General features: G+C 39.0%; 6 protein-coding genes and 1 long non-coding RNA gene across 21 annotated transcripts in view; 4 read left to right on the top strand and 3 right to left on the bottom strand.

Moving 5' to 3' along the window:
• Window positions 1-245: 245 nt before the first annotated feature.
• On the bottom strand, window positions 246-9,878 carry LOC106747544 (transcription initiation factor TFIID subunit 3). Of its 5 annotated transcripts, XM_014625161.1 has the most exons (11): window positions 9,609-9,878; window positions 8,793-8,964; window positions 8,425-8,667; window positions 7,075-8,291; window positions 6,020-6,622; window positions 5,590-5,787; window positions 5,417-5,517; window positions 5,089-5,204; window positions 2,319-2,413; window positions 1,294-1,394; window positions 246-1,175 (listed from the first exon to the last, which is right to left on the bottom strand). In XM_014625161.1, exons 2-11 carry the CDS (start codon window positions 8,956-8,958, stop codon window positions 1,040-1,042), a joined length of 2,976 nt encoding a protein of 991 aa, XP_014480647.1. In that variant the 5' UTR covers window positions 8,959-8,964; window positions 9,609-9,878; the 3' UTR covers window positions 246-1,039. The 5 variants fall into 5 exon arrangements, with proteins under 5 accessions (XP_014480647.1, XP_014480646.1, XP_014480644.1 ...); XM_014625160.1 differs by lacking the exon at window positions 2,319-2,413 and having other exon boundaries at window positions 4,880-5,204; XM_014625158.1 differs by lacking the exon at window positions 2,319-2,413 and having other exon boundaries at window positions 4,880-5,204; window positions 5,417-5,787; window positions 8,793-8,976.
• A 122-nt stretch (window positions 9,879-10,000) lies between these two features.
• On the top strand, window positions 10,001-14,219 carry LOC106747560 (transformer-2 protein homolog beta-like). Of its 2 annotated transcripts, none has more exons than XM_014625194.1 (5): window positions 10,001-10,215; window positions 10,782-11,282; window positions 11,753-11,967; window positions 12,069-12,166; window positions 13,582-14,219. In XM_014625194.1, the coding sequence occupies exons 1-5, from the start codon at window positions 10,201-10,203 to the stop codon at window positions 13,605-13,607; spliced, it is 855 nt and encodes a 284-aa protein (XP_014480680.1). In that variant the 5' UTR covers window positions 10,001-10,200; the 3' UTR covers window positions 13,608-14,219. The 2 variants fall into 2 exon arrangements, with proteins under 2 accessions (XP_014480680.1, XP_014480681.1); XM_014625195.1 differs by having other exon boundaries at window positions 12,962-14,219.
• Window positions 14,220-15,100: 881 nt separating this feature from the next.
• Window positions 15,101-19,569, top strand: LOC106747561 (transformer-2 protein homolog beta-like). 2 transcript variants are annotated; one of them, XM_014625196.1, is made up of 5 exons: window positions 15,101-15,346; window positions 15,892-16,389; window positions 16,987-17,201; window positions 17,301-17,398; window positions 18,901-19,569. In XM_014625196.1, the coding sequence occupies exons 1-5, from the start codon at window positions 15,332-15,334 to the stop codon at window positions 18,924-18,926; spliced, it is 852 nt and encodes a 283-aa protein (XP_014480682.1). In that variant the 5' UTR covers window positions 15,101-15,331; the 3' UTR covers window positions 18,927-19,569. The 2 variants fall into 2 exon arrangements, with proteins under 2 accessions (XP_014480682.1, XP_014480683.1); XM_014625197.1 differs by having other exon boundaries at window positions 15,102-15,346; window positions 18,260-19,569.
• A 993-nt stretch (window positions 19,570-20,562) lies between these two features.
• On the top strand, window positions 20,563-24,159 carry LOC106747548 (transformer-2 protein homolog alpha-like). Of its 4 annotated transcripts, none has more exons than XM_014625174.1 (5): window positions 20,563-20,673; window positions 20,849-21,346; window positions 22,127-22,341; window positions 22,442-22,539; window positions 23,628-24,159. In XM_014625174.1, the coding sequence occupies exons 1-5, from the start codon at window positions 20,659-20,661 to the stop codon at window positions 23,651-23,653; spliced, it is 852 nt and encodes a 283-aa protein (XP_014480660.1). In that variant the 5' UTR covers window positions 20,563-20,658; the 3' UTR covers window positions 23,654-24,159. The 4 variants fall into 4 exon arrangements, with proteins under 4 accessions (XP_014480660.1, XP_014480662.1, XP_014480659.1 ...); XM_014625176.1 differs by adding an exon at window positions 23,007-23,045 and having other exon boundaries at window positions 20,568-21,346; XM_014625173.1 differs by having other exon boundaries at window positions 20,569-21,346.
• LOC106747551 lies at window positions 23,276-24,581 on the bottom strand. Its single transcript, XR_001374664.1, has 2 exons — window positions 24,351-24,581; window positions 23,276-23,473 (listed from the first exon to the last, which is right to left on the bottom strand). It is a non-coding gene; the product is annotated as an uncharacterized LOC106747551 (long non-coding RNA).
• An 89-nt stretch (window positions 24,582-24,670) lies between these two features.
• Window positions 24,671-25,677, top strand: LOC106747550. Its single transcript, XM_014625177.1, has 3 exons — window positions 24,671-25,105; window positions 25,180-25,483; window positions 25,577-25,677. Exons 1-3 carry the CDS (start codon window positions 24,809-24,811, stop codon window positions 25,654-25,656), a joined length of 681 nt encoding a protein of 226 aa, XP_014480663.1. The 5' UTR covers window positions 24,671-24,808; the 3' UTR covers window positions 25,657-25,677.
• Window positions 25,678-25,881: 204 nt separating this feature from the next.
• LOC106747547 (mitochondrial 2-oxodicarboxylate carrier) overlaps window positions 25,882-27,050 on the bottom strand; it is a 2,830-nt gene continuing 1,661 nt past the window's right edge. For 5 of the 6 annotated variants that reach the window (XM_014625170.1, XM_014625167.1, XM_014625169.1 and 2 more), the window contains 5 exons: window positions 26,890-26,996; window positions 26,712-26,774; window positions 26,341-26,640; window positions 26,107-26,252; window positions 25,882-26,026 (listed from right to left, as the gene is read on the bottom strand). In XM_014625170.1, the coding sequence (XP_014480656.1) occupies window positions 25,906-26,026; window positions 26,107-26,252; window positions 26,341-26,640; window positions 26,712-26,774; window positions 26,890-26,996 (737 nt within the window). In that variant the 3' untranslated portion in view covers window positions 25,882-25,905. The remainder of the gene's footprint in view (window positions 26,027-26,106; window positions 26,253-26,340; window positions 26,641-26,711; window positions 26,775-26,889; window positions 26,997-27,050) is intronic. The other variant, XM_014625171.1, reaches the window with a different exon arrangement.

Raw genomic sequence — 27,050 nt, 5'->3', positions numbered from 1 at the left:
ACGCTTACTTTTGCGTTTGCACCCGCTTTGCAACATCGTTGTGTCACAATCGAGGCATCGCTTCGCACGCAATTTTTCTCGCACTTTACGCGTTCGTTTCTTCCATGTGTGAACCGTGCCGCACCGCACGTAGTGCAAGCTGTTTGGTTTGAATTGTGATGCGTGTCCGTAATACATTGCGTTTTGGCGAGCGTCGCTTGCTCGAACTCGAATGCTGCAAATAGTATATATATAAACCCATAAACTGTTCTGCGTGCTGTGCTATTTCTGCATGTTCTTTATTTCGATTTTTGCATACAACAATCATTATTTTTTGCGCCAGATTTCAAATCAACATCACATCGTTCCGCGAACCTCCGTACCTGCCGGCGGAAAGACGATCCGCGAATGAAATGTCACATAGATACATAATTTTATATTTTCCCACGTATCCCCTATATCAAGTTTGTCGATACATAACAATAAGGGGAAAATGTAAGACTTGCGAATAGATCTAAGAAAATATACTACAAATTTACGTGTAATAAATGTAATTTATATAATAAATCACCAGTGTAAATAATCAACGCGCGAGATTGTGTCTGTTTATGCATTATGTACATACACATATATATATACATACATATGTGTGTTGTATGTGTGTGTGTAATATATATATATTAGACACACACATACATATAATAGAAAATTGAAGATATACCCAGAATCGGAGTGGCATAGAGAAGAGAATTGTTTACATTTTCGCCTTATCTAGTTTACAAAATACGATTTCTGCTATCTAATAAGTTGCATTGCACGATGTAAAAATTTGTTTTTATTTCTTTTTTACAGTCTTCACTTTCACTATACTCTTCGTAGCCTTTGCTTTATTCGCCATCGGCTTTCCTTTCAACGACTTCATTTGCATTTTAACATCGCTTTTAGACATCTTCTTCGTTTTCACGTTCTTAACACCGATCTTGTTATCTTTCGTTTTGACTTTGGTAGTAGGTGGTATAGTTACACCGGGTCTTGCACAATTAGACCCGGTTAGCTTATACTAGGCCGTTACTTTCACCTTCTTCTTCCGCTTCTTCTTCTTCTTATCGTGAAGAAGTTCCTGCTTTTTCGCTATGCAGAAACGACAGTACCAATCCTCGTCATCAGCTGGTGGCACCTGCATTCCAACGCACACCCTGAAACATCGAGGACATTACATTACTTTCACACATTACTTGAATCATGTTTAACACAGTGGACAAACAGATTGATTGTAATGTTTGATACTAAAAAGAAATCAACCAAGTTATTTACCAATGATACCAAGCGTCACAATCGTCGCAGCCGATCATTGGCGAACCATCATCCTGGTTGCCGCATGCTGGACATATCCACACCTGACGACCTACTCGATCCTGCAACACTCATCTCAGGATAAACGCCGAACTTTGCGAGCCTTTATCAAACCCAACCCATCTTTGGCGAAAATTTGTTCTATGATATTGATTGGAAAATTTGAATTTCGAATCGTTTGCTGGGATTATATTGTACCGAGCGATCATTGAGATGCCAAAATATGTTAAAGTTTCTCGTTTACTTTACTGGCTGTGACTTTCAACATAGAGATTAACCAGTGAACTTTTTATCGAGATATTTTGTTATATTGTCCATAAGTATTCTCGCCATAAAAGGAATCGTAATAATAAGCGGAATATCAACATCTTATTGAATCACTATAAAAAATCTCGTGAGTCTTAAATGTATCCAAGCTTACTCAGTAAGAGAAAGTACATGTACGTTGCATTCTTATTTTTCGGATATCTTCATTTTCGGAAAAAGAAAAATAACCGATGCAAAAGCACTTTAATTGGTATACTTTACAGCAGTATTTCTTTTTCAAACTGAAATTATCCTAAAGAAGAATGTGAATACAAATATCCTTCCTATTATATCTCAAGATACGAATGAAACGATGATTTATGATAGCACATGAGCTGGATGAACTTGTCTCTTCTTTTTTTTGATTTTCGATACGCATACACGTATCTATTAATTTATCATAGAAGGGTGTGTATATGTATGTCGTGTGTATGTCTTTTTAGAATAATATTCTAATTCTTCACATGTAAATCGTTTCCGTTTAAAAAGTAGCTAGCAAGCGCGTCTGCTCCTCTACGTTCGTATTTTTGTAATATAGTATGACGTATGTATCGTATTACAAAAACTAGCATATTATAAAGTACAAAAACTAGTCCAGAGTCTGCGATATGCCCTCGACGCGTAAAGAATGCCTTTTTTAAACAACAACGTTGTTTAAAAGGGGTGTAAGACGTACTCACCACAGTAGTGGCTGGTGTTGTAGGCAACATATTCCTGCCATTCTCTTTGTCTTCTTTAGCATCGTCCTTTTTAGGAACTGGATCTGCTTTCACCTCTGTACCGTTAAAACCGTCAGTTATATTCCTAACGGGACTCTCATGCTAAATTTATATGCAACGTGCAAATCTCATGCAACGGTCCTCTTCTACGTCATTTTATATATGTATATATGTCTATATCTATATATATATAGAGAGAGAGAGAAAGAGAAACAGAGAAAGAAAAATTTATAGATATGTTTACTAAATTGCTTTCTCGATAGTCTCTCTGATATCTATTAGTGTGATTAATATACATCGGTGAATTGTATAAACTAGAAGACATTTTCAATGAAGTGAAAAACTAAACTTTGCAAAACTATGCTTTTTATTCACGTATCTCTCGACAAAAGCGAATCCTCCCACTTCGTGAGATTTGAAAGTAGAAAAGTCATGTAACTGATATTAGTTACATTGTAACTAATAAGATGCATGCTCTAATACTACCAGTTAAACAGTCAAGCAGCAAATCCAGAGGTGACGCATAGAGTTCTAATTGTATCTTAGAAACTATTCGTACGTGAAGAATATATTTATGCACACACACTAATGTGAGATTGCACTTGCTAAATAGAGAAGAGAAATTAATGAAAAGCATGGGCATGTTATTATCTAACATAAAAGAGATATATTATAACAGAAATCACATACTTCATTTAAAATGTAGTAAAATACTTAGAGAGAAAAAGAGAGAGAGAGAGAGAGTAAACTATACACCGTTAACTGATATTTCACGAATGTATCAAAGTTTTCACAGTGAAGTTGAAATAAACGATATCAGGTTTTTGTGGTAATACATTAATTACACATAATCTTTTTAACGATAATGATGCTAATACTTTACTTTTTCATATGTATCTGACAATGGATAAAATGATAAATAAATTGTACATTTGTAAAGATACTTTTCAATGCATAATTAACGATATAACTGTAAATACATAGCTTTTCCTACATATATACATATGTAGACATATATATAAAAAGCTATGTGTTTATATTCTATGAAATTTTCAATGTTAAGTTTATGGTGCAAGTAAATATTTGTTTGTGAAATCCATTAGAATATTATTTACATAATTATACTATATTAATCGTTCAAGTTTATAATAAGAAGAGACAAGTGTAGCATATTGCATATTGTATGCGTATATATGATGTGCATAGTTAATCTATGTAAAATGCATGGATGATAAAATGAGGAGGATAAATGCTTCCTTATTTCGGAGATGCATGACTGAATTAGTCTATAATGAGTGGACATTATTTATTTAATGAAGAGATAGGATCGTATTTGCATATTGCAAACAGCATATATAAATGGCACGCTTGAAATGCGGCTGTTCAGAAAAGGTTTTCACATCCAAAATCGTGAAATATAATTTTACGGGAAAAAACTAGTATAATTATATCGTTTCCCGCTAAAAATATTATGAAATATATAAATTAAATAGTGGCTCGTAATACGATATATCACATCTGCTATATGTAATTATCAAAAATAGAATAATCTCTCAACGGGATCGTAAAGTAAATGCTCAAGATTCAATTTGTGAGTGAAACTGGAGAAATATTTAAGACTCAATACGACTTTGGAAACAGAAATACGAATATTGGATTTTAAAAAAGTGAGCAAAAAGTGATATTTGTAACATAAAATATACAAGTCTAAATATAGCTATAAGAATGTACTACATTTATAATTGGACAACGTAACAATATACCAAAAGCATGGCTTAACGGAAAATGAAAAAAATATTTTAATTAAAAAAAAGGAGACATGATACCGTCACCACAAGTCCTAAATGCATACATAGCGTAAAATGAACAGGAAAGTGGAATCTTTGGATAGGCTCATACTTGAGACAATATTGATGGGTTGGGTTCGTCACTTATAGAATAAAATATTGAAAGAATGTCTGCAACAATTTACGTTAAACTTTCCCCCCCAAATATTGGTCTGTCTACATAACAATAATTTAGAAAACTCTACGTATATAAATGTAGGCGATGTCTACATCACATTTATTTGCTTTATTTATTATTCTGAAAGTTATTTGCATAAGTTTTTTGTCCATATATTTCTATATCTTGTTAAAGATTAAAAATAAGAATTGTTTTCTTTTTTTGTAATGACTCAAACTGATGAAATTGATGTGAATTCCATGTACGATTTTGAATTGGCACTTTCTGGCGATTACATAGGAGTAAAACACGTCGAGTTTTCTGCTTTCGATTACATCGGTGATATAATAAGATTTAGCGTTTCTCGTCTAATTTTATTATTCAACCGCGGTGGCATTTCAAAAACGCACCAGGAATACACACTAGCTTGTTTGATTTGAAAAATTCAATTAATTCAGCCAAAATCTTTCTTCATGAAATATATGCTATTTATATTTATAACATGTTCCGCGAGTTCTAAGCTCGAATAAAAATTTAAATAATTCCCATTGCATAAATATCGTGACAAATGTACTTACAAAATAATATGGTGGTTGTTGTGGCATCACTAGAGGGTTCAGGATTTTAGGAACGGGGTCAAAGTGAGGTGAAGGTAATGGCTCACTTTGGTAGATAGATTTCTTTGTTCGAGGAGCTGATGCAGGTGGCACGCTAGTAAGATTGGCAGAGAAAGAGTCTGTAGGAAGAGCAGGGCTTCCGTCTAATATTCCCTCCTCTGTTTTCTTACTTGTTGACTTTTGCTTTGGTGGACGTGTCACCAATGCTGATATTTTCGCCAACTCTGGACTAGATTCCCGTTTGACTTCTTCATCGGGCTTTTTCAGAAGAAGTGGTTTAATCGTTCTGGAAAGAAATAAAAGAGAAGTCTCAATAATTGCATTGAAAGAAAAAATGACTTACAACAATTGTCAAGCAATTGGAAACATACATAGAAAATGTGCATAAGAAAATAATCAAATTTAATGAGAAATGTCGATATTAATTCCGTTAATAAATATTAATATCCCGATATATTGTTAATAAAAATAATGATGATTAATGAGTGAAAAACTTACATTTTCTTCATAGGAGCATTGTCTGGTGTTGCTGGTCTAGGAGAAGCAGTCCCTAATTTTAATGTAATTTTCGGTACAGCCTCTGGATTCTTATCTTCCTTCTGTAATGATAGATACATACTCATTGATTGTTGACATTTCGTCTTATCACTAACAATGAGCCATGTCGGTACCGTGTTCTTTTTGTTAGCATCCTTTTCCTTCTTCTTCTCTTTTTTCTCCTTCTTCTCTTTAAGTTTTTCTAATTTTTCACGTTTTTCAGCTTTCTCCTTCTTCTCTTTCGCTTTTTCGCCTTTATCTTTATGCTTTTCCTTCTTATCTTTCTTTTTCTTTAACTTCTCTTTCTTCTCCTTCTTATGTTCCTTAGATTTCTGTAAAATTTACAATTCGCTATATACAGGAGCAATACATAGCAACAATATCAAATTGATTAAGCTACGATATCAGATTGATTCAGATAAAGATAATACTGTAATAATTATAACATATTACTGATGAAGACAAGTGGATACGTCATGGTGCGTAGTTAATTACTCTGTTCAAAATATTTGTTCAGGAAGCACTATTTACGTAAACAAGATATCTAACGATGTCACATCCTACCGAATTTATCGTATCATTCTTCTCTGCTTTTTCAGCTTTGAGATTTTTCGATGGTAACATTTGCGCAGCGGGTACTGTTGATGCAGAAAGCATGAGTGGTGGTGCGATAGGTGCAGACGCTAGAAGCGGTGCAATGACCCTCTCAGGTACTTTCATGAAAGGCAACTCTTTATTCGGCTTAAACATCTTTGTAATTTTATTATTATCCACCTTCTCTTTATCCGCCTTTTCATTCTCGCTTAAGATCGACGAAGACACTAATTCGACAGGCGGCGGTAGGATTAGCGGCTTCTCACGTTCTATAGGTTTAATTTTGGACAGCGGGAAGTCCTCAGACTTTATAGGTGGATTGGGAAAACGCGGCGGTATCGCTAAATTGGGCATCGCCGGATGGAGGCCGGGTCCACCACGGCCGAGAGGTAACGGGAACCGCGAGAACATCGGAGGAGGTATTAAACCAGGTGCTGGCGGAAACGCGGGAAAGAAGGGGAAGGGAAGTGTGGGTGGGAGATTAGGCTCTCTGTGTAACGGTGGCTCCGGTGCCTGCGGCGTTTTCGGCCGATCTAGAACGTCCGACTCTACAACGTCGTTCGGAAGCTTCGTCTGGAAAAAAAGAAGAAAGGAAATAAAGTGGTGATGATTGTCGATATTCGGAATGATACATGAGAAATGATAAGGCTCTTCGGTAAGCAGCCCTTAAGAATATATTGCCTATGTAATTAAATTAGTGCCGTATTTTCAATAACGCGTCAAAGGGGCCCACTCATAAATTTAGTACTTGTCAAGCAAAAAAAGAAAAAAATACATTCCTATGTATTTATTTCATTGCCTAAATCAAACATGTTAATTTAAAACAAAGTTGAAGTAGACACGTATAAAAGTTTCTGCGAATTTCTATCAAACTCATTCCATCTTACAACCTCCTTTAAAGTGGAACAGCTTTCGAATTCCAGTTTCTGAATTACCGTCAAACCTTTCGCGTCACAGACAATAGATCTTTAAGCGATTAATATTTACGGCATGCATAGCATGATAACATAAACGAGACGTCTTACCTTCTTCGGGCTGACGCACTGCTTTGGACTTTTCAACTTCGGCTCTTTCTTCTTGCCGGTCTTCTCCTTCTTTTTCCGTTTCTGCTCCACGACGGTGGGCACATTCAGCTCGGGAGTTTTCGGTGTGCTGCTCGGCGTACCCGGCGGTGAGATATCGGTGTCGTCGAACATGTAAACGTCCGACGACGGACTCTGCACATCTACCAGATCCCCGTCAGTTGGATGCGTGTGTAAATCCGGCGTGTGTGGCGCTTTCTTCTCCTCGATGCGTTTCACGTCCGTGACGTCATTACGGTGCGCCGCGTGCTGTTGCTTCTCGTTGTTCTCGTCGATGACCAACGCCGGCGAGCACTCGCGCGAATCGAGATCCTTGTATTTGTGCGGCACTTCCGCCGCCGTTTCCTTGTCCTTGTCCTTCTCCTCGCGCGGTTTCGATATCTTCTTGAATATGTTCAACTTCTGTTTGTCCGGCTCCGACGGTAGTTTGTCAACAGTGTCCTCTTTCTTCTCGATCGGCGGAGAGCTGTCGGTTAGGTCTATCACCTTCTCGGTCGCCTTAACTTTAGGCTGCGCGGCTTTCGACGGCTTCGGGCTGCCGGCTGACTTCGGCGACGCGATCTTCGGCGTAGACGGCCTGCCACCCGAAAGCTCTTGCGAAAGCGCGGCAGATTGCGTCTTGCCGCCGCCTGGCTTCAACGGTTTCAGCTTAGCCAGCTCCTTCATGCCGACTAACTTCTTGATCTTACTGTCGTCAATCTTATCCGGCTTGAACAGCTCCTTCGCGCCTTTTTTCTTCTTGTTCTCCTTGTCGAGTTTGCGATCCTCAGGGCCCTTCTTCACAACCTTCTTTGGTTTCTTCTCGCATTTCAATTCAGGCGGTACCATCGGATACGAGCTCGGTTGCGGCGAGTCCGCCCGAACTTGATGCGGCGTTCTCGCCTCAGGTAGTTTCCCTTCTCGCGCCGGCGACAGAAAGCCGGAAGTCGTCATCATAACGCTGCTTATTTCGCGCAATGGCCTGCCCTCCTCCACAACTTTCGCTCGTTTCACTATGGGACTCTCGAAGGATATCGGGTCCCCGGGTCGCTTAAAAATCCCTTGCGGCGACAACCTGTGAGGCGAGGTGTTGTTTGAATTGCCCGATGATGTTCCGCTACTGGGCGTAAGATCTGTTGTACCATTAGTTAAGCTTTCGCTCTTATCTACTGCATAATCCTCTGCAATTACCATATATTGCCAGTATAAAACATGTATCTAGTATAAATGAATACAATTGTATGTCTTATATGTTGCAGTCGCACAATTAGTGTAGTTAATATTACCTTGAGACAATAATGTAGCTAATATTACCTTCGGTATCTGGATACATAGCTGGTAGATGTTCATGTATATGCACTGGTCTAGTAACAACTTCACGGCTACCCGGTTTTAAAAAATTTAAATGATTCTCACGCCGAACCGGATATTGTGGCACTTGTACGGGGCATGGAACGGAGTCTACATTTTTTACATATTCGACTAATTCCTGTATATCAATATTCATATATCGAAACGCTAATCCTAAGTCATCGAGGTTTGGCTCTGTTCTCCCCACTGTAAGATGACGATACATGTTAGAAACACAAAATACTCAAAAACACATATAGAGTTCGAGGAAGATTATCGATCGAATTAAACTAAATTGTACAATATGTATCGTACATTTATCGATTACTTACAAATTTCTGAATATTGATGCGTGAGTTTTGAGATACGCAACAGATACTCCTGCATAAGATCTACCATGAACTCCAGTGGTGTAGAATTGATAGAGTGCCATCCTACTGTCTGGCATATTGAGGCAACGACCATTTTCAAAACGCTTCGACTGTATTCAGACGACATTTTCACCTATAAAGATCACTGAACTATATTTGATTATTTCCTTATGATATTTCTAAAATCGTCAAGATAATCTGTATTACATAAAATATCTGTATTATACATTACAAAGAGAGGAAGAAGTAAATAACATTTGAAAATGCATGATCGGTACAGACTGACTGTCTAACCTAACCTCGACGAGGATTTTAATTTTAAAACTTCACTATCCTGACAACAGAGATAGGCGATTTTATCTTTGGTTTCTGAATTACAAACATTCAAAATACGAAAAATAAGTCACATCCAAGGTTGATGAATGAATGTAACTTTCTTTCGTAACTTACCTCGTATCAATATGACAACCAATAGGTATTATCGATTGTGTGAAAAATTGTACCGTTTCGCGAGCCAAAACCGTTATTATCTCGCACGTACATGTTCATTCGGAAAAATTGGGACATCGTGTAAGCTGCAGGTTAAACAGTAAGCGAGATACGGGGCCAAGTACACGCGACATTTCAAAACGCTCGACGCGCGTGAGCGAGTACACGAAGCGCGCACAACTGGGACCCAGGACGAACTGTGCCGAGATATTTTTACTTCGCGAAAGGATATCGCGACGGAGGAAAGAAAATAGATCTCGGCGTACGGCGATGTTTGCGGACGCTCACCTGAATCGGAAACGGTACGACGGCAGTAAGGTACCTTCCAATCCGGTTGTCACATCGTTGACATGTCCGATACCGTTTCGCCTGGCGTCAGTCGTCGCATGACCCACGTAAACGCACGTCCTTCGTACGCGCACTTATCACAGTTCTAACGTTACAAACGGTACAGCACACAGGTCGCCATTCCCGTCCAACTTTTTCCCCTCCGCTGACCGTCGCGCGATCATCGCGCACATCACAACGGAAGCCGCGAAATAAAGAACGAATCGAGTGGCGTACAGTTCGCAGGATCGGCAGCGCCGCCACAGTCTGCAGCGCCACCACACTCGAGAGCCAACGGACTCACCAATGAGACGTCACGTGCGCCGTCCAATGGCAGAGCGCGACGAGTCGGTTTCGCAGCAACGTCGGACACCACGGTATTCAGTTGCGTATTGCACGCTATACTGTTCACGTGTTCGGTGTTTCCGCGAGGGGCACGCCATATTGTACAACATACCAATCGACAATACGAAACGCGAGACCGTCGGATATATACTTTCCGTCGCCTCTTTTACCGTCTTCCTCCACGTATCAGCACTCGGGGAATCTCAGGATGAGCGATATCGAGGTGAGCTTGATTATTATGGACTCTGGACGCGAATTGATTCCGTCGCACGTTACGACGGTAATATCCTGTTGAGCGATTTTTGACGATGTATCGCCTCAACACGGCCATTATCGACGCAATAACACCGTTGCATTATGTTATCCCGTTACCTTTCATTTCGGCTATAATTGGGGCGGGTAGAAGCGACGAACGTTTTTGTAACTTGATTTTATCGTCGCTCGAGGACACCCATTTATCCGTCACCACGTTCCCTTTCATCTGTTCTTCGCACCGACTCATCAACTTTTCGCACGTCAGCCGTTTGTGAATAATTAGGTCTGCTTTCTGCTTCTATATTGGCTGCCACTAGCTTGCACTAGTTTCCTTTTCATATCTTTCTTCAGGTTTGGTAAGAAAGAAAGAAAAAGAGAACTTAGTGCAAGTTAGTACAGCCAGTACAGGAACGGCAAACAGACTCCTTGATCAATGACCCTCACTTGTATTTAGATTTTTATACAGAGCTAAATGAGAACTAATTATCACGTGTTGTTTGATGGTAGTGTACAACAATGCTTGGTGATTTACAGAGGAGTGATAGTCGCAGCGCAAGTCCTCGGAGACCAAGGACTGCGGATGATGGTGGCCTAAGAGACTCACGCTCACACTCGAGATCACGAAAGTCGCGCGAACACAAGGATTTACACAGAGATGTCAAATATTCAAGATCATGTAGTCGTTCCGTATCACGTGGCCGTAAGTCGTATCGTGGCAACAAGTATACCAGCATTGGCAATCGCGGTAGCAGCCGCAGTCGCAGCCGTTCTCCGTACAGAGGTGCTCGTTACTCGCGCAGCAGATCTCGTTCGTATTCACGATCTCGATATTCTCGCGACCGACATATGTATCAATCTCACTCGCGAAGTCCAATGTCATCCAGACGAAGACACGTCGGCAACCGCGATAATCCTTGCCCCTCCAGATGCCTAGGTATCTTCGGATTGTCTATTTTCACCACAGAACAACAAATCCATCATATATTTTCAAAATATGGTCCTGTAGAACGGGTTCAGGTTATTATCGATGCAAAGGTATGTAAATATTTTATGTTTGTTTACGTTGTTTATATTTGGTTACACATGATACAATAGGTCTGTCCTTTTCTGCTGAACTAGTATACACTTACAGAACTTAGAGAACTTAAAAAGAAACAAATATGCAATTAAGACCTGATGAAAGAAAGAAGAAAAGAGAAGAGTGCATTTTAGGTCCACTTAGAGTTCAGTTTAGGAAAAAAGGACAGACCTGGTATTGCATCAAATCATCTGCTATTGCACCCCATTAGTATTTATAATTGCGCATTTATCGTGCACGATTATATTTGAATATCGTGGGGATAATAAACGCCAGAGATATAGAACGTTTATACCTGAGATTTATATGACACGTTAAAGGCATCTGGCTATACAACTATATGTTATCCATCATTGTTATATTGCCAAATAATATACGTTAGAATTGATTTGCTAATAATAATATACGTGAAATACTTCCACTGTAGACTGGTCGATCGCGAGGATTTTGCTTCGTATATTTCGAATCATTGGAGGATGCCAAAGTGGCGAAGGAGCAGTGTAGTGGAATGGACATCGAAGGCAGACGAATAAGAGTAGATTTCTCGATCACGCAGCGTGCTCACACTCCCACGCCAGGAATATACATGGGAAAACCTACGCATTTGCACGACAGAAGCTGGGATGGGCCCAGACGTAGAGAGTAATTATCGAAATAAACCCCGTACGGCTTCCCGAACCGACTTCAGTTTCAATTCTAACTCTTGTTCTCGTTTGTTTCATTTGCATCCCGTGAAAAATCAGAATCAACTACAGAGGAAGCTACCGTCGCTCACCCAGCCCATACTACAACCGTCGGCGTTCTCGCTACGATCGTTCCAGATCACGCTCTTACACGCCACGTAAGTATAGCTTTCTGTAGCCGATTCAATGCGGAATAATGTAAGCAGTCTACATGGATATGGCGTAATTACTGTATCAGAACTATGTGGAACGCGTGTAGGCGTTCTGTATCCTCGGAGTACAGAATTCTAAGGTGTCCATCGAAGAAACTCCGATGTTCTTTCTCACAAGTCGTCGCACGAAAGCGTAATGTGTTCCTTTGCCCTCAACTCGTACTTTTACGTTTCACTCTGCGTGTTTTTTCCTTAGTATATTGTTCATGGCCGCGAAATGTTTTTTGCGCGACAGTGGGATAATGATTTGACATTTACGCACGATAAAGAATTTTGCACTTTTCGCAATTTTACACTTTGATATTTTAAAAGAAGGCGCTCGCAATACTTTGGATATCCTGTCGCGTTTCGTTGTGTATGTTACTTCGCTAGTTTCTTGAAGATAATTATGGTAATCCACGCAAGAATCGATCGGATACATCGGTATCGATATTATGTGCGGTCAATTTCCAAAGAAATGATTTTCAATGCGTACATCATATCCCTTGTATTTGGAAAGAATTCTCGGACGATTCGCGCCACAATATCCTATTGGATTCATATTTTCGTAGACCGCTTATATTTCTGGTCCAAATGTGATTAACGTAAAATTGGAGACGAAGTAAGTACATAAGTTTGCGAGAATGGCAGACGGGAGACTCAAGATATGCATCTGATAAGTCATACGGTAGTAACTAAGCGCTATTCTGCCTAACCTGGGTCAAACTATCATAGTTTTTTGTTGCTTAATGAATTTTTCAGGTCGGTATTAAGTGACACGAGTGTGACGCGACAGGCCAGGTGGAAGTCCATTTCTGACATGACCCGAATATTTCTTCTCTCGATCGATACCGGGTCAAATAAAGAGAGACATAGAAATGATACATTCGCATTGCTATTCTTACCTTACTTTTTACCTTATACTTGCGTTTTATCGCCGATCTGTATATCAATATTTAACGTTGCATGATATCAGTTGATGATTTTATTAGCGACAGGTAAGGTTGGAGTAAGGTTTGAATGAACGTGATTTTCATAAGTTCACGTTACTTACTAATGATAATTATGAAGATAAGGGTTAAATCACTTAACGGAATATTTAGCTGCATACTGTGAAGGTTGGAATACAGTTGAGCGTTATGAATACTTTGGCAATTTGAATTAGTTCGACGATATTAGGTCCTCCGCTTACTGTATTACAGCTATACGTTGGAAAGAATCTGATAAAATTGTCGGTACATTTCTCATAGTCTCTCGAAAACCAAAAAATGATATATATAAATAAATAAAAGAAAGAAGGACAAAATGGGAAAAAAACAAAAATAATAATACTGTACCTAAAGATAGAAGTATGTTCTCTAACCTGTTTGTTTGTTTATAAGGTTTTGAATCAAGAGGTATTGGATGATAAAGGGAAGTTTGAAGTTTCACTCTGAAAAAATGAGTTTTGAAAAATCGAAGACAAGATATCCGAAGAACACGTTTATCTTGCTCACATTGTCAAGAACCCGAAGGTTTTCTCGCGCTTGTGACAAAGAATATGATCCGAATTCCGCATTCATTTCCGGCTGAGAAGTCTCAAGCCTAGAAGAGAACTTCAAGCGCTCAGTAATGCAAGCCTCAAGAAGTCAGTCAGAATCGTTGATCGTCAGACCCCGACCGGGACGAGTCGTTTGGTTGGAGGTGAAACTTGGCCGAACATTTACGAAAACGTTCAAGAAGCATCGAAAATCTTTTGCAAATAGCGACGAGCGAAAGGTGCTCCCGAAGGTTTAAACCGATCATATTCTTTATCAATTAGTTTGTTGCATGCCAACGTTCGCTTTAGATGCATACACATATATACATACATATATATATTCTGTGTGAGAATAAATAAAAGTTCGCCATCCCCTCCCTCCGCCATCCTGAGACTTCTGTTTCCTCCAGAAAGCTTTATTCTGTTTTAAATTTTGCTAAGGATTGATTAATCAAACTTTATTAGTAGCATTTCATCAATAAATATTGTTTCTACCATGCAGACCAATTTCTTTCCTTTTTCGCCTGAAATTGCAATTTAAATGTCGTATTTGATACATTAAGAGAGAGAGAGAGCAAATGTGACCATTATATCTAAAAGAATCTACTTTTAAAACTAATAAACTAATACTATTTTTATGTCAGATACCGCACGTTTTATCTTCCGAACTATGATGTATTATCTTTTAGAATGATTTTATGTTTGTACGTTCATAGCCAAATTAGATTATACTTTTTGTTCTTAGAGTGAAACAAGTAACTTAGCGGTGAAGAAAAAAGGGAAGAAGTTCCAGTGCAATATTAATTTATCTAAAACGAAAAAACGTTATTAGGAAGTTTTTGCAATACCGCTTTTCAGATATGATAAATGCTAAAGTACATTCCGATATTCACTAATAATAATACTGAGAATCTACTGATTATATTATGTCCATTTTACACTACGGGTTAGAATTGAATTAAAATTTGACCAATCAGAGCAAGTTTAACTAAACTTGAGTCTAACGAATTTTGTTCTGATTCGCCAATCTCAAATCTAATCTGTAGTGTGACACGGGCATTACGTATCTATAGATTCAAAGTGTTGGCAGTGAATGCCGGAAAGTATTTTCGCGTTCACTGTATCTGAAAAATGCCGTTGCAGAAATGTTCGATTTTCTTCAATTTTACGCCTTAAATTCTGAGGGAGAGCTCACATCTTGACAGAAAAGCAGCAGCCAATCAGAACTCGCGCTGGCGAGTAAGCTAGATAAAATAGTAGATAAAGCAGAAACTAGCGCGAGTTTTGCTTGGCTGCTGCTTTTCTGCTTTCCGTCAAGCTGTGCATTCTGATTATAGAGCCCGCTTCGTGGTGTGTAAACTTCTCGAAATAGTGCAGCCAGTTAAACTAAAAAGAACAAACCGAAGAAGCCGGTTTCGCAGCAACGTCGGATGCCGCGGCACTCATTTGTGTATTGCGCGCTGCACTTTGCACGGGCCCGGCGTTTCCGCGTAGGGCACATCATATCATATCGTACAACATACCAACTAATAACACGAAACGCGAGATAGTGGAGTGTTTTCTGTCGTTCCTTACCGTCCGCTTCCATGTATTAGCACTCAGGGAATCTCAGGATGAGCGATATCGAGGTGAGTGTGATTACTATATCCGGACGCGAGACCGCGAATGCCGTCGCACGTGGCGACGGCGATCCTGTTGAGCGACTTTTGACCATGCATCGTCTCAACACCAACGCCATTATCGATCCAGCAACGCCGTTGGATTATATTATCACGCTACCATGTACATCTCCGCGGTTACATTTTAGCTTACCGCCCCGCTGCTTTAATCTCGGCTATAATTAGGCCGGTTAAAAAAAACGGCGAACATTTCTGTAACTCGACCGTCGCTCTAGGATACCCATTCATCGGTCACCACGTCCCCCCTTTCATTTGTTCTTCGCACCGACTCATTCACTTTCCGCGTGTCAGCCGTTTATGAATAATTGATCACCGACCGTTTTTCCCCTTGCTGCGAGAGTATCGCGAGACGGATCTTCTACTTCGTGCAAATATGAAACGAACGTCGCTAGTATTTAGATTTTTATGCGGAACTAGATCAGAATTAATTATCGCGTGTTGTTCGATCTAAGAAGAATGGCATTCTACAACGACGCTTGCTTTGTAATTTACAGAGGAGCGGTAGTCGCAGCGCGAGTCCCCGGAGACCGAGGACCGCGGATGGTGGTCTAAGAGACTCACGATCACACTCGAGATCACGAAAGTCGCGCGAACGCAAGGACTCGCACAGAGACGTCAAATATTCAAGATCACGCAGTCGTTCCGTGTCACGTGGCCGTAAGTCCTATCGTGGCAGCAAGTATACCGGGGTTGGCCACCGCGGTAGCAGCCGCAGTCGCAGTCGTTCTCCGTACAGAGGTGGTCGTTACTCACGCAGTAGATCCCGTTCGTATTCACGATCTCGATATTCTCGCGACCGGCATGTGTATCGGTCACATTCCCGTAGTCCAATGTCGTCTAGACGAAGACACGTTGGCAGCCGCGACAATCCTAATCCCTGCAGATGCCTTGGTGTCTTTGGATTGTCCATTTTCACCACAGAACAGCAAATCCATCATATATTTTCAAAGTATGGCCCTGTAGAGCGAGTTCAGGTTGTTATCGATGCAAAGGTACGTAGATATTTTATTGGTCTGTTCTTCGAAGCTGCACTGTTGAACTGATGCGATGAGCTGAGGTGAGGGAATATATATTTGTCTTGCTTCAACTTATTGCACCAGTTCAGCAATGCAGCTATAAAGAACAGATTACATATGTTTGTTTACGTTGTTTATGCTTGGTTATGTATGATGCAGTAGGTTTGTTCTTTTTCGCTCAACTAATATTCACTTGTGGAACTTGAAGAACTTAAAAAGATACATATACAATTAAGACTTGGTGGAAGAAAGAGGAAAAAAAGATCTAGTACAAGATAGTGAAGTCAGTTTAACGAAAAAAAAAAAAAACAGACCTAGAATTGCATCAAATCATGTGCTATTGCGTCCCAATTAATACTTAGAATCGCGCATTTATCATGCACGATTACATCAAAATATTGTGGGTTTATTAAACGCCAGACATTTAGAACGTTTATACTTGAGATTCATGTGATACGTTAAAGGCATTTAGCTACACAATTATATTATATGTTACCCATCACTATGTTGCTGAATAATACGCGTTGGAATTGATTTGCTGATAATAATATACGTGAAATATTTCCGTTGCAGACTGGTCGATCGCGAGGATTTTGCTTCGTATATTTCGAGTCATCGGAGGATGCCAAAGTGGCAAAGGAACAATGCACTGGAATGGACATTGATGGCAGACGAATAAGAGTAGATTTTTCGATCACACAGCGTGCTCACACTCCTACGCCAGGAATATACATGGGAAAGCCTACGCATTTGCACGACAGAAATTGGGATGGGCCCAGACGTAGAGAGTAAGTATCGAAATAATCCTTGAACGGCTACTCTAACCGATTACGGTGACAATTTTAACTTGTTTTCGTTTGTTTCATCCGCACTCGGTGAAAAATCAGAATTAGCTACAGAGGAAGCTATCGTCGCTCACCCAGCCCATACTACAGCCGTCGGCGTTCTCGCTACGATCGTTCCAGATCACGCTCTTATACACCACGTAAGTATAGTTTTCTGTAGCTGATTCATAGCGCAATAATATAAGCAGTCTACATGGATATGGCGTAATTCATGTATCAGAACTCTGAGGAACGCATGTAGGCGTTTTGAACCCTCCAGAGTGCTGAATTGTAAGTTGTCCGTTAGAAAATTCGAATATTTTCTCTCACAAATCACACAAGAGCGTAATGTGTCCTTTTGTTCTCAACTCGAACTTTTGCGTTACACTTTGTATATTGTTTCCTCAGTATATATCCGTGGCTTCGAAATGTTTCTCGCGTGACAGTGGGATGATAACTTGATATACGCGCCATAATGAATCTCGCAAATGATACGTTTTGATATTTGTAGGGAGGCGCAATTTGTGTCCGTAATATTTACGGATATCCTGTCGCGTTTCATCGTGTATGTTACTTCGTTAGATAATCGAAGATAAGTGTGGAAAGTCTAAAAGTGGTTAAGTAGTAAATTAGGTAAAGAGTAATTCGAGTGAGAACGTAAGATCTTCAAACTAAATATACGTCGTATAAGATGCGCAGGAATCGATATCGATATTGCGTGCTGCAGATTTCAAAAGAGATGATTTTTAATGCATACATCGTATCCCTTGCATTGGAAAGAATTCTCGAACGATTCGCGCCACAATATTCCGTTGGATTCATATTTTCGTAGACCGCTTATATTTCTAGTCCAAATGTGGTTAATGTAAAATTGAAGACGAAGTAAGTACATAAATTAGCGAGAATGGCAGATGGGAGACTGAAGATATGCATCTGATAAGTCATACGGTAGTAACTAAGCGCTACTCTGCCTAACCTGGGTCAAACTATCATAGTTTTTTGTTGCTTAATGAATTTTTCAGGTCGGTATTAAGTGACACGAGTGTGACGCGACAGGCCAGGTGGAGATCCATTTCTGACATGACCCGAATATTTCTTCTCTCGATCGATACCGGGTCAAAAAAAGAGAGACATAGAAATGATACATTCGCATTGCTATTCTTACCTTACTTTTTACCTTACATTCTATACCGATCTGCGTACCAATATTTAACGTTGCATAATATCAATTGATGATTTTATTAACGGTAGTCAAGGTTAGAGCAAGGTTTGAATGGACGCGAAACCTTATTTTCATTTAATTTAATTTAAGATTTAATCCATATTACTTATACTAATGATAATTATGAAGATAAGGTTTTAATTATATAACAAAATATTTAGCTGTATACTGTGAAGGTTGGAATACAGATGAGCGTTACGAATAATTTGGCAATTTGAATAGCTAGACGATATTAGCTCTCAGCTTGCTGTATTTCAGCCATATGTTGAAAAGAATCTGAAAAAAAAAATTGTTAGAACATTTCTTATAGTCTCTCGAAAAAAGAAAATGATATATATAAATAAATAAAAACAAAAAAGGACAAAATGGAAAAAAACAAAAATAATAATACTGTACCTAAAGATAGAAGTATGTTCTCTAACCTGTTTGTTTGTTTATAAGGTTTTGAATCAAGAGGTATTGGATGATAGAGGGAAGTTTGAAGTTTCACTCTGAAAAAATGAGTTTTGAAAAATCGAAGACAAGATATCCGAAGAACACGTTTATCTTGCTCACATTGTCAAGAACCCGAAGGTTTTCTCGCGCTTGTGACAAAGAATATGATCCGAATTCCGCATTCATTTCCGGCTGAGAAGTCTCAAGCCTAGAAGAGAACTTCAAGCGCTCAGTAATGCAAGCCTCAAGAAGTCAGTCAGAATCGTTAATCGTCAGGTCCCCGACCGGGATGAGTCGTTTGGTTGGGGGTGAAACTGTCCGAACATTTACGAAAACGTTCAAGAAGCATCGAAAATCTTTTGCAAATAGCGACGAGCGAAAGGTGCTCCCGAAGGTTTAAACCGATCATATTCTTTATCAATTGGTTTGTTGTTGCATGCCAACATTCGCTTTAGGCAGATGCATATACATATATATATATATACATACATATATATAATATTCTATGTGAGAATAAATAAAAGTTCGTATACCTTTTTCGCCATCCCCTCCCTCCACCATCCTGAGACCTCTGTTTCCTCCAAAAAAAAGCTTCCTTCTATTTTAAGTTTTACTTGGAACCGATTAATCAAACTTTATCGTAGCATTTCACCAATAAATGTTGTTTCTACCATACACACCGATTTCTTCCTTTTTTCACGTTAAATGTGTATGATGCGTCGTATTTAATACATTGAGAGAGAGAAAGTGACCGTTATTTTATATCTAAAAAAATCTACTGCTAAGTCCAATAAACATACCTTATGTTTTATGAGGTATCTCACGTTTTGTCTTCCGTACTATGACCTGATCTATCATCCTTTAGAATTATTTTATAATTTACATTATACGTATAATACTACTTGGGCAAGGTTATCTAAATATGAATATTTTTAGACTTATTTTATTTTTTCAATTTGATATTTTTCATTACAAGATATGAATATCTGAAAATGTTTCTTTTTTCAATATCATTTTAACATTTTTGTATGTAGAATGGTGAGCAAACATAGAGAAATTTTAAAACTAAATTCATTGTATTTTGTAAATGCATCGGTGGACCAATGTGCAGTGATTAATATTATCCTCGTAAACGTGCATTCTGCAGTAACTGAGGTATGTGATGAGGCATGTATATATTACAATTTTTGTTTTGTCTCATATATTTACTTTTATGTTCACGTTACCGCATATAATTAGCCACAGCAGAGTGGGTCGTGTCACAAATGTTTGTATTAATATATATTATAAGAGCATTACACGATGTTTTTATATTATTACATACATTTCGCGACACCCTGTATATAACTCCTACGTCATGATCTGTTGGATGGAACAAGGTAGCCAACATATAAATTTCGCCCACTAAAGCCCTTTCTACAATACGTCGGATGTCGGAACGCAGCCGATGGTCCAATGAGATGATTTATTTTTCGAAAGTGAGTTCTCCTCATTGGACCATCGACTGCGTTCCGACATCCGACGTATTGTAAAACAGGCTTAAATCTAGTTCGGGACGAATCAGTGATACTGAGTGTACGTTCAACGTTCCACTAATCGCTACGGTATTGCAAACTATAGTATACGTAACTTGAGCTGTAGGTTCCAGTACTGCAAAGATTAGCGGAACGCCGCTCGAGTCAGGCCGAGTCAGCAAGTCGAAAATGCCATAAGTGTGTGAGACCGCCGATTGCCAACATCTCCTGTATTTGATAGCATACCGGAATGTTATCCAGATCTGTAATCTCTCTTTCAACGAAAGTATTGCGCGACGGATTTTGTACTTCGTACGAATATGAAACGAACGTCGCTTGTATTTAGATTTTTACGCGGAACTAGATAAGAATTAACTATCACGTGTTGCTTGAGTTAAGAAGAATGGTATTTTACAATGACGCTTGCTTGTTATTTACAGAGAAGTGCTAGTCGCAGCGCGAGTCCTCGGAGACCAAAGACCGCGGATGGTGGCATAAGAGACACACGATCATATTCCAGATCACGAAAGTCACACGAACGCAAAGGCTCGCACAGAGTTGTCAAGTATTCGAGATCACGCAGTCGTTCTGTATCACGTGGCCGCAAATCGTATCGTGACAGCAAGTATGCCAGGGTTGGTCACCACGACAGCAGCCGCAGTCGTAGCCGTTCTCCGTACAGAGGCGGTCGTTACTCACACAGTAGATCTCGCTCGTACTCGCGATCTCGATATTCCAATGAGCGAGTCGTGTATCGGTCGCGTTCCCGAAGTCCGATGTCGTCCAGGCGAAGACACGTCGGTGACCGCAACAATCCCAGCCCTTCCAGATGTCTAGGTGTATTTGGAATGTCTATTTTCACCACAGAACAGCAAATACGTAACATATTCTCAAAATATGGCCCGGTAGAGCAAGTTCAGGTTGTTATCGATGCAAAGGTATGTAAATTTTATGTTTGTTCATATATATGCTTTTTTATGTTTGGTTATGTATAATATAGTAGGTTTTTTTTCACCGAACTAGTGTACACTTATGAGCGCGAGTGTGGTATGGTAGACAGCGCACTAGTCTACTATGCTAGAGGTGGTCCCGGGTTCGCTCCCCGGCAGAAACAGAAAATTTTTCTTACGCTCGTAGCTCCTCTTCGGTGGCCCGGCAAACCACCAAGAGTAATCTCTTGCCAAGAAAACTTCTCTCCAACTTTTACCGTTCGGAAACGGTGTTAAACTGTAAGTCCCATATGCATGTGTACAATCTTGTGTGCGCACCACATGTATATGTAAGGAAGAGAAAAGTAGGCCTAGTCTCAGACATATGAGATGTTGTGCCATGGACGATGATGAAATGTACGCTTATACAGCATGAAAAAAAATTGATCTATAGTCAAGACTTTGGTAGAGAAAAAGAAACTCTAATACAAGAGAGCTAGTACAGCCAGTCCGGCACAAAACGAACAGATTTTAGTATTGCAACAAATGATCCGCTTTGCACCCCATTAGCATTTATGATCCATGCATTTATCATGAACGATTATATTTGAATATTGTGGGGATAATAAGCGCCAGAAATTTAGAACGTTTATATTTGAGATTTATATGACACGTTAAAGGCATCTGGCTATATACAACTATATGTTACCCATCATTGTTATATTGCTAAATAATATACGTTAGAATTGATTTGCTAATAATAATATACGTGAAATACTTCCATTGTAGACTGGTCGATCGCGAGGATTTTGCTTCGTATATTTTGAATCATCGGAGGATGCCAAGGTGGCGAAAGAGCATTGCACTGGAATGGATATCGATGGCAGACTAATAAGAGTAGATTTCTCAATCACAAAGCGTGCTCACACTCCCACTCCGGGAATATACATGGGAAAACCTACGCATTTGCACGACAAAAGCGGGGATGGGTCCAGACGTAGAGAGTAAGTATCGAAATAAAGCCTTGTACGGCTTCTCGAACCGACTCTGGTTTCAATTCTAACTTGTTTTCGATCGTTTCACCCGCACCCGGTGCAAAATCAGAAATAACTACAGAGGAAATTGCCGTCGCTCACCCAGTCCGCACTACAGCCGTCGGCGTTCTCGTTACGATCGTTCCAGATCACGCTCTTATACGCCACGTAAGTGTAGTCTTCTATAGCTGATTCGTGGCACAATAATATAAACAGTCTACATAAATACAGGATAATTCCCTTATTAGAACTGTATGTGTGGAACGTTGTGTAAGCGTGCTGAGTAGAGACTTCTTAGTGTAGAATTGTAATCCATCGAAAAACACCGATATTTTCTCTCACGAGTTGTCGCATGAAAGCGCAATGTGTCTTTTTGTTCTCAACTCGTACTTTTACGTTTTACTTTTACGCAAGGACTTCGAACTTGATACACGTTGCATAACAGTAGACTGCTTATATTTCTAGCCTAAATGTAATTAATGTAAAATTGAAGAAGCAAGCGCATAAGTTAGCAAAAATAGCAAAGGGAAGTTTCAAGATATGCTTCTGATAAGTCATACGATAGTAACTAAGCGCTAATCTGCCTAACCTGGGTCAAACTGTCATAGTTTTTTGTTGCTTAATGAATTTTTCAGGTCGGTATTAAATGACACGAGCGTGACGCGACAGGCCAGGTGGAGATCCATTTCTGACATAACCCGAATATTTCTTTTCTCGATCGATACCGGGTCAAAAAAAAAGAGAAACATAGAAACGATATATTCGCATTGCTATTCTTACCTTATTTTTTACCTTATCCTTCTATGGCGATCTGCATACCAATATTTAACGTTGTATATTATCACTTTGATGATTTTATTAATGATAGCCAAGGTTGAAGCAAGGTTTGAATGGATGCGAAACCTTATTTTCACAAGTCCATGTTACTTATTTGTACTTACATGTTAATGATAATTGATAATCAAGATAAGATTTAAATTGTGTAATAGAATATTTAGTTGCATATTGTGAAGGTTGGAATATTGTTGAGCGTTACGCATACTTTGGCAATTTCAATAAATAGATGACATTAGCTCTCAGCTTGCGGCATTTCAGCCATAAGCTGAAAAGAATCAGAGAAAATTGTTGTAACACTTTCCACAGTCTCTTGAAAGAAATTGATATATATATATATATAAATAGAAACAAAAAAGACAGAAATAATATTTTATCTAAAAATAGAAATACGTTCTCTAACCTGTTTGTTTGTTTATAAGGTTTTGAATCAAGAGGTATTGGATGATAGAGGGAAGTTTGAAGTTTCACTCTGAAAAAATGAGTTTTGAAAAATTGAAGACAAGATATCTGAAGAACACGTTTATCTTGTTCACATTCTCAAGAACCCGAAGGTTTTCTCGCGCTTGTGACAAAGAATATGATCCGAATTCCGCATTCATTTCCGGCTGAGAAGTCTCAAGCTTAGAAGAGAACTTCAAGCACTCAGTAATGCAAGCCTCAAGATAGTCAGAATCGTTGATCGTCAGGCTCCCGACCGGGACGAGTCGTTTGATTGGGGGTGAACCTGATCGGCCATGTACGAAAACGTTCAAGAAGCATCGAAAATCTTTTACAAATAGCGACGAGCGAAAGGTGCTCCCGACGGTTTAAATCGATCATATTCTTTATCAATTGGTTTGTTGTTGCATGTCGCAGATGCATGTACATATATATACATACATACATATATATACATATATATATTTTTTTTGTGTGAGAATAAATAAAAGTTCGTATACCTTTTTGGTCATCCCTTCCCTCTACCATTCTGAGACCTCGGTTTCCTCCAAAAAAAAAAGCTTCGTTCTGTTGTAAATTTTACTTGCGATCGTCTTAAGTTCATCTTTGTTAAATATATTCGCTGTAAGACTCATTTTATGGGCTACGAAACATCTGATGATGAATTTAAGACGATCTTGAATATAAAATTTGACTATTCTTACCATGAATATTGCCCTGACATTCAAATGTGTGGTATTCGCGCCAAAATGTGATTGATAATATCACATCCACCTTCAAGGACTGAGAAAATCGATATTTTGAATGAAAACAATAGCTCTTTTCTATTGCTGCACTAGTTCTTTTTTCCTCTTTTTCTTGAAGTTTGATGGAAAAAAAGAGGAAAAGAGAATAAGTGCAAACTAGTGCAGCCAGTACAGCAATAGAAAACGGATCCTATGTTGTAGTTAAACGTCTGGAATAAATACGCCCTCTATGTCGCAGTGCACTCGATGCACCATCTAGGCCGGTACTCATTGGACCATCGACTGCGTTCCGGCGACATTCGACATATTGTAAAACAGGCATAAATGCGGCTAATATTATTATCTGGTCAGCGAAATATACGGATCGAAACGGTGCCGAACGAGATGTGGTCGACATCGTCTAAATCGTAGCGAGAATGAAGGGGAAAAAGATGAACGTAAAAAAGAATCTGCAGCAACCTTCATCGTCTTACGCCGACTACGCGACGGAGTTGACGGACGACGAGGACGTCGGCAAAGATTTCGGCTCACTCATAGACGCGCCGCTCTCGAAAGGCGGGTATTTTGTCTTCAAATCGGAAAAAGACTGGTCCCCCGTCGACTTTTCCTCGGAATACTCGGAATTTTTCACCTTGAACCTGAACACACTGTCGCACGCGCTCGATAGTATTCCCTTCAACGAGTACGTCGATGTGGAGGATAGGTACTTCACAGTAAGTACCTCGAAAGAAACATACACGCTTGCTCACGATCAAAACACACGATCTCTATGTACGATCAATTTTAGAGCGATCAACTGACGAGTATCTGTAATAAAGCGGATGAAAGCAAAGCAGCTTATAACTGCATTCTGAATATTGCGAAGACGTCGAGTTCGTCAAATACTGTACTTACGGAAAATGAGATGAACGAGGATACGAGTACAGAGCGACTGGAATCGCTGGAAAACACGAGATCTCTGTTGAAGGATCAAAATAACTTAGAAGATGACATAGATTTTTTATTGTCTTTGGACGAACCTGTTGAAAAGAATTTATTAAAGATCACACAGACTTTTAGTATACCTTCCGCTTCTATGTGTTCCAATAATGGTAAGATTTCTAGCAGAAAATAGTACTTTGACATTCTGTTGAGATACTTCTTTAATATTCTACTATATAACTTTATGTCATAACTTGTTGCAGATTCTAAACCAAAGTCAAAGAATATTCCAGCCAAACCATTAGACTTAGAGAAATGGTTAGATTCTGTTTTGGATGATTAATTATTATTTTTCTGTGCATAGGAAAGAAATAAAGTGTATTGTTTACCTGATATAAAGGAAAGATTGTTAAAGAAACATCTAGACATAACGTATAATATATAAAGAGTCATATTTTTATACAGTTATAAAATTATATAAATTTTCATTTGGTTTTGTGTATATATGTGTGTAGGAAATGCATCTTCTTGGACAGAATAACTTGTGCTCTTATAGCTACAGCTCACAGTTTCTTCAAGTATGATATAAAAATTATTCTTTGAATTTCTTCGTAAGATATGTGTGCATGTAGTCATATACGACAAGCATAATAGCACCACCTGGACCTAATCTCAATACTTTTGGCAGCAAACCTTTGTACAAGGCTCTAAATCTGAGATAATGCAAAATAACACATGAGTCAGCGAAACCATGTGAGTAAATCTGTATATGTAAATAAATCAAAATAAATACCCTTCCGTCTTGTAAACAATATGCATAGTGTTCAGTGTTCCTCTATACTGTGTGTCACCCTGCGAACCTTGAATGCGACTTTTAGCGACATCGAACGGTATATTCAAACATGAGGCAACTGAACCAGACACAAATCCTACAGCAACCTAGAAAGTTTTCAATGTGTACAACACCAAAAAAAATTAATGCGCTGCTGCGATATGTTCAGACTGCCTTATTATGATTCTGACGTACTTTAGTTAAAAATTCCAACCAAGGTTCTTCTCTGACCGGTATGTATCCCTTGACAGAATGATAAAAACCGAAATAGAATGAATTGAATACAGCATTTCTCATTATAGTGGCTGACAGTCCCTTGTTCAAGCCATTTAAACCCAAACCGTATTTTGATACAATTTCTCTCGTTACTGCAAACGTTGACGGGCTCTCTTTGACGTGCTTTCGATTAGATTGCAGTTTTACTTTGACAACCTCGAAAGGATTTACTAATATAGCCTCTGTCATACCAGCGAAGAAACCGGCACACGAAAATGTCTGTAATAATATAAACTTGTGTATACTTTGTCGTTAAGTTTATAGAGTGACAATTACACTGCAGTAATTACCAATGGAGTGGGTGCACTAGCGCCAAATAAGAAGAACTGTTTATATTGCTCGAATGTAAAGAACTAAAAAGAATATAATGTGTAAAAGAATATAATGTGTAAAAAGAATATAATGTGTAAAAGGAGACGAAAAGCATTCTACTATGCTTGGACGTTAAGCAATGGACGAGCAACTCACTTTGACCGCGCGTTTAGGAGTTTCTACAACTATCGGAGGTAGTATCCCCTTCCAAAATGCTGGTAATCCTTCAGTCTTATACATTTTCATCATACAGTCACGAATTCCTATATTATAACAGTATTAGTATAGCTAACATATATAATTTATATATATATATA

This window comes from Dinoponera quadriceps, unplaced genomic scaffold (assembly GCF_001313825.1).
Source record: "Dinoponera quadriceps isolate SergipeBrazil2010 unplaced genomic scaffold, ASM131382v1 scaffold2159, whole genome shotgun sequence".
Taxonomy (NCBI): Eukaryota; Metazoa; Arthropoda; class Insecta; order Hymenoptera; family Formicidae; genus Dinoponera; species Dinoponera quadriceps.
The sequence above is the reverse complement of the archived record's forward strand: the minus strand, read 5'-3'. Positions and strand labels throughout refer to the sequence as shown.

What these genes read in the sequence shown, in the direction of transcription:
- LOC106747544 (XM_014625158.1), bottom strand. Translation starts at nt 8,958, where the DNA reads ATGTCGTCTGAATACAGTCGAAGCGTTTTGAAAATGGTCGTTGCCTCA. An exon ending in AATGCTCCTATGAAGAAAAT is followed by an intron (nt 5,205 to 5,416) that starts GTAAGTTTTTCA and finishes ATTTCTTTCCAG; the next exon opens with AACGATTAAACCACTTCTTC. An exon ending in TGTGACGCTTGGTATCATTG is followed by an intron (nt 1,176 to 1,293) that starts GTAAATAACTTG and finishes TCGATGTTTCAG; the next exon opens with GGTGTGCGTTGGAATGCAGG.
- LOC106747560 (XM_014625194.1), top strand. An exon ending in AGGTTATTATCGATGCAAAG is followed by an intron (nt 11,283 to 11,752) that starts GTATGTAAATAT and finishes CTTCCACTGTAG; the next exon opens with ACTGGTCGATCGCGAGGATT. An exon ending in GATGGGCCCAGACGTAGAGA is followed by an intron (nt 11,968 to 12,068) that starts GTAATTATCGAA and finishes GTGAAAAATCAG; the next exon opens with AATCAACTACAGAGGAAGCT.
- LOC106747561 (XM_014625196.1), top strand. An exon ending in AGGTTGTTATCGATGCAAAG is followed by an intron (nt 16,390 to 16,986) that starts GTACGTAGATAT and finishes TTTCCGTTGCAG; the next exon opens with ACTGGTCGATCGCGAGGATT. An exon ending in ATCACGCTCTTATACACCAC is followed by an intron (nt 17,399 to 18,900) that starts GTAAGTATAGTT and finishes TTTGTTTATAAG; the next exon opens with GTTTTGAATCAAGAGGTATT.
- LOC106747548 (XM_014625173.1), top strand. Translation starts at nt 20,825, where the DNA reads ATGACGCTTGCTTGTTATTTACAGAGAAGTGCTAGTCGCAGCGCGAGT. An exon ending in GATGGGTCCAGACGTAGAGA is followed by an intron (nt 22,342 to 22,441) that starts GTAAGTATCGAA and finishes GTGCAAAATCAG; the next exon opens with AAATAACTACAGAGGAAATT. An exon ending in ATCACGCTCTTATACGCCAC is followed by an intron (nt 22,540 to 23,627) that starts GTAAGTGTAGTC and finishes TTTGTTTATAAG; the next exon opens with GTTTTGAATCAAGAGGTATT.
- LOC106747550 (XM_014625177.1), top strand. Translation starts at nt 24,809, where the DNA reads ATGAAGGGGAAAAAGATGAACGTAAAAAAGAATCTGCAGCAACCTTCA. An exon ending in TGGAGGATAGGTACTTCACA is followed by an intron (nt 25,106 to 25,179) that starts GTAAGTACCTCG and finishes GATCAATTTTAG; the next exon opens with AGCGATCAACTGACGAGTAT. An exon ending in TTCTATGTGTTCCAATAATG is followed by an intron (nt 25,484 to 25,576) that starts GTAAGATTTCTA and finishes AACTTGTTGCAG; the next exon opens with ATTCTAAACCAAAGTCAAAG.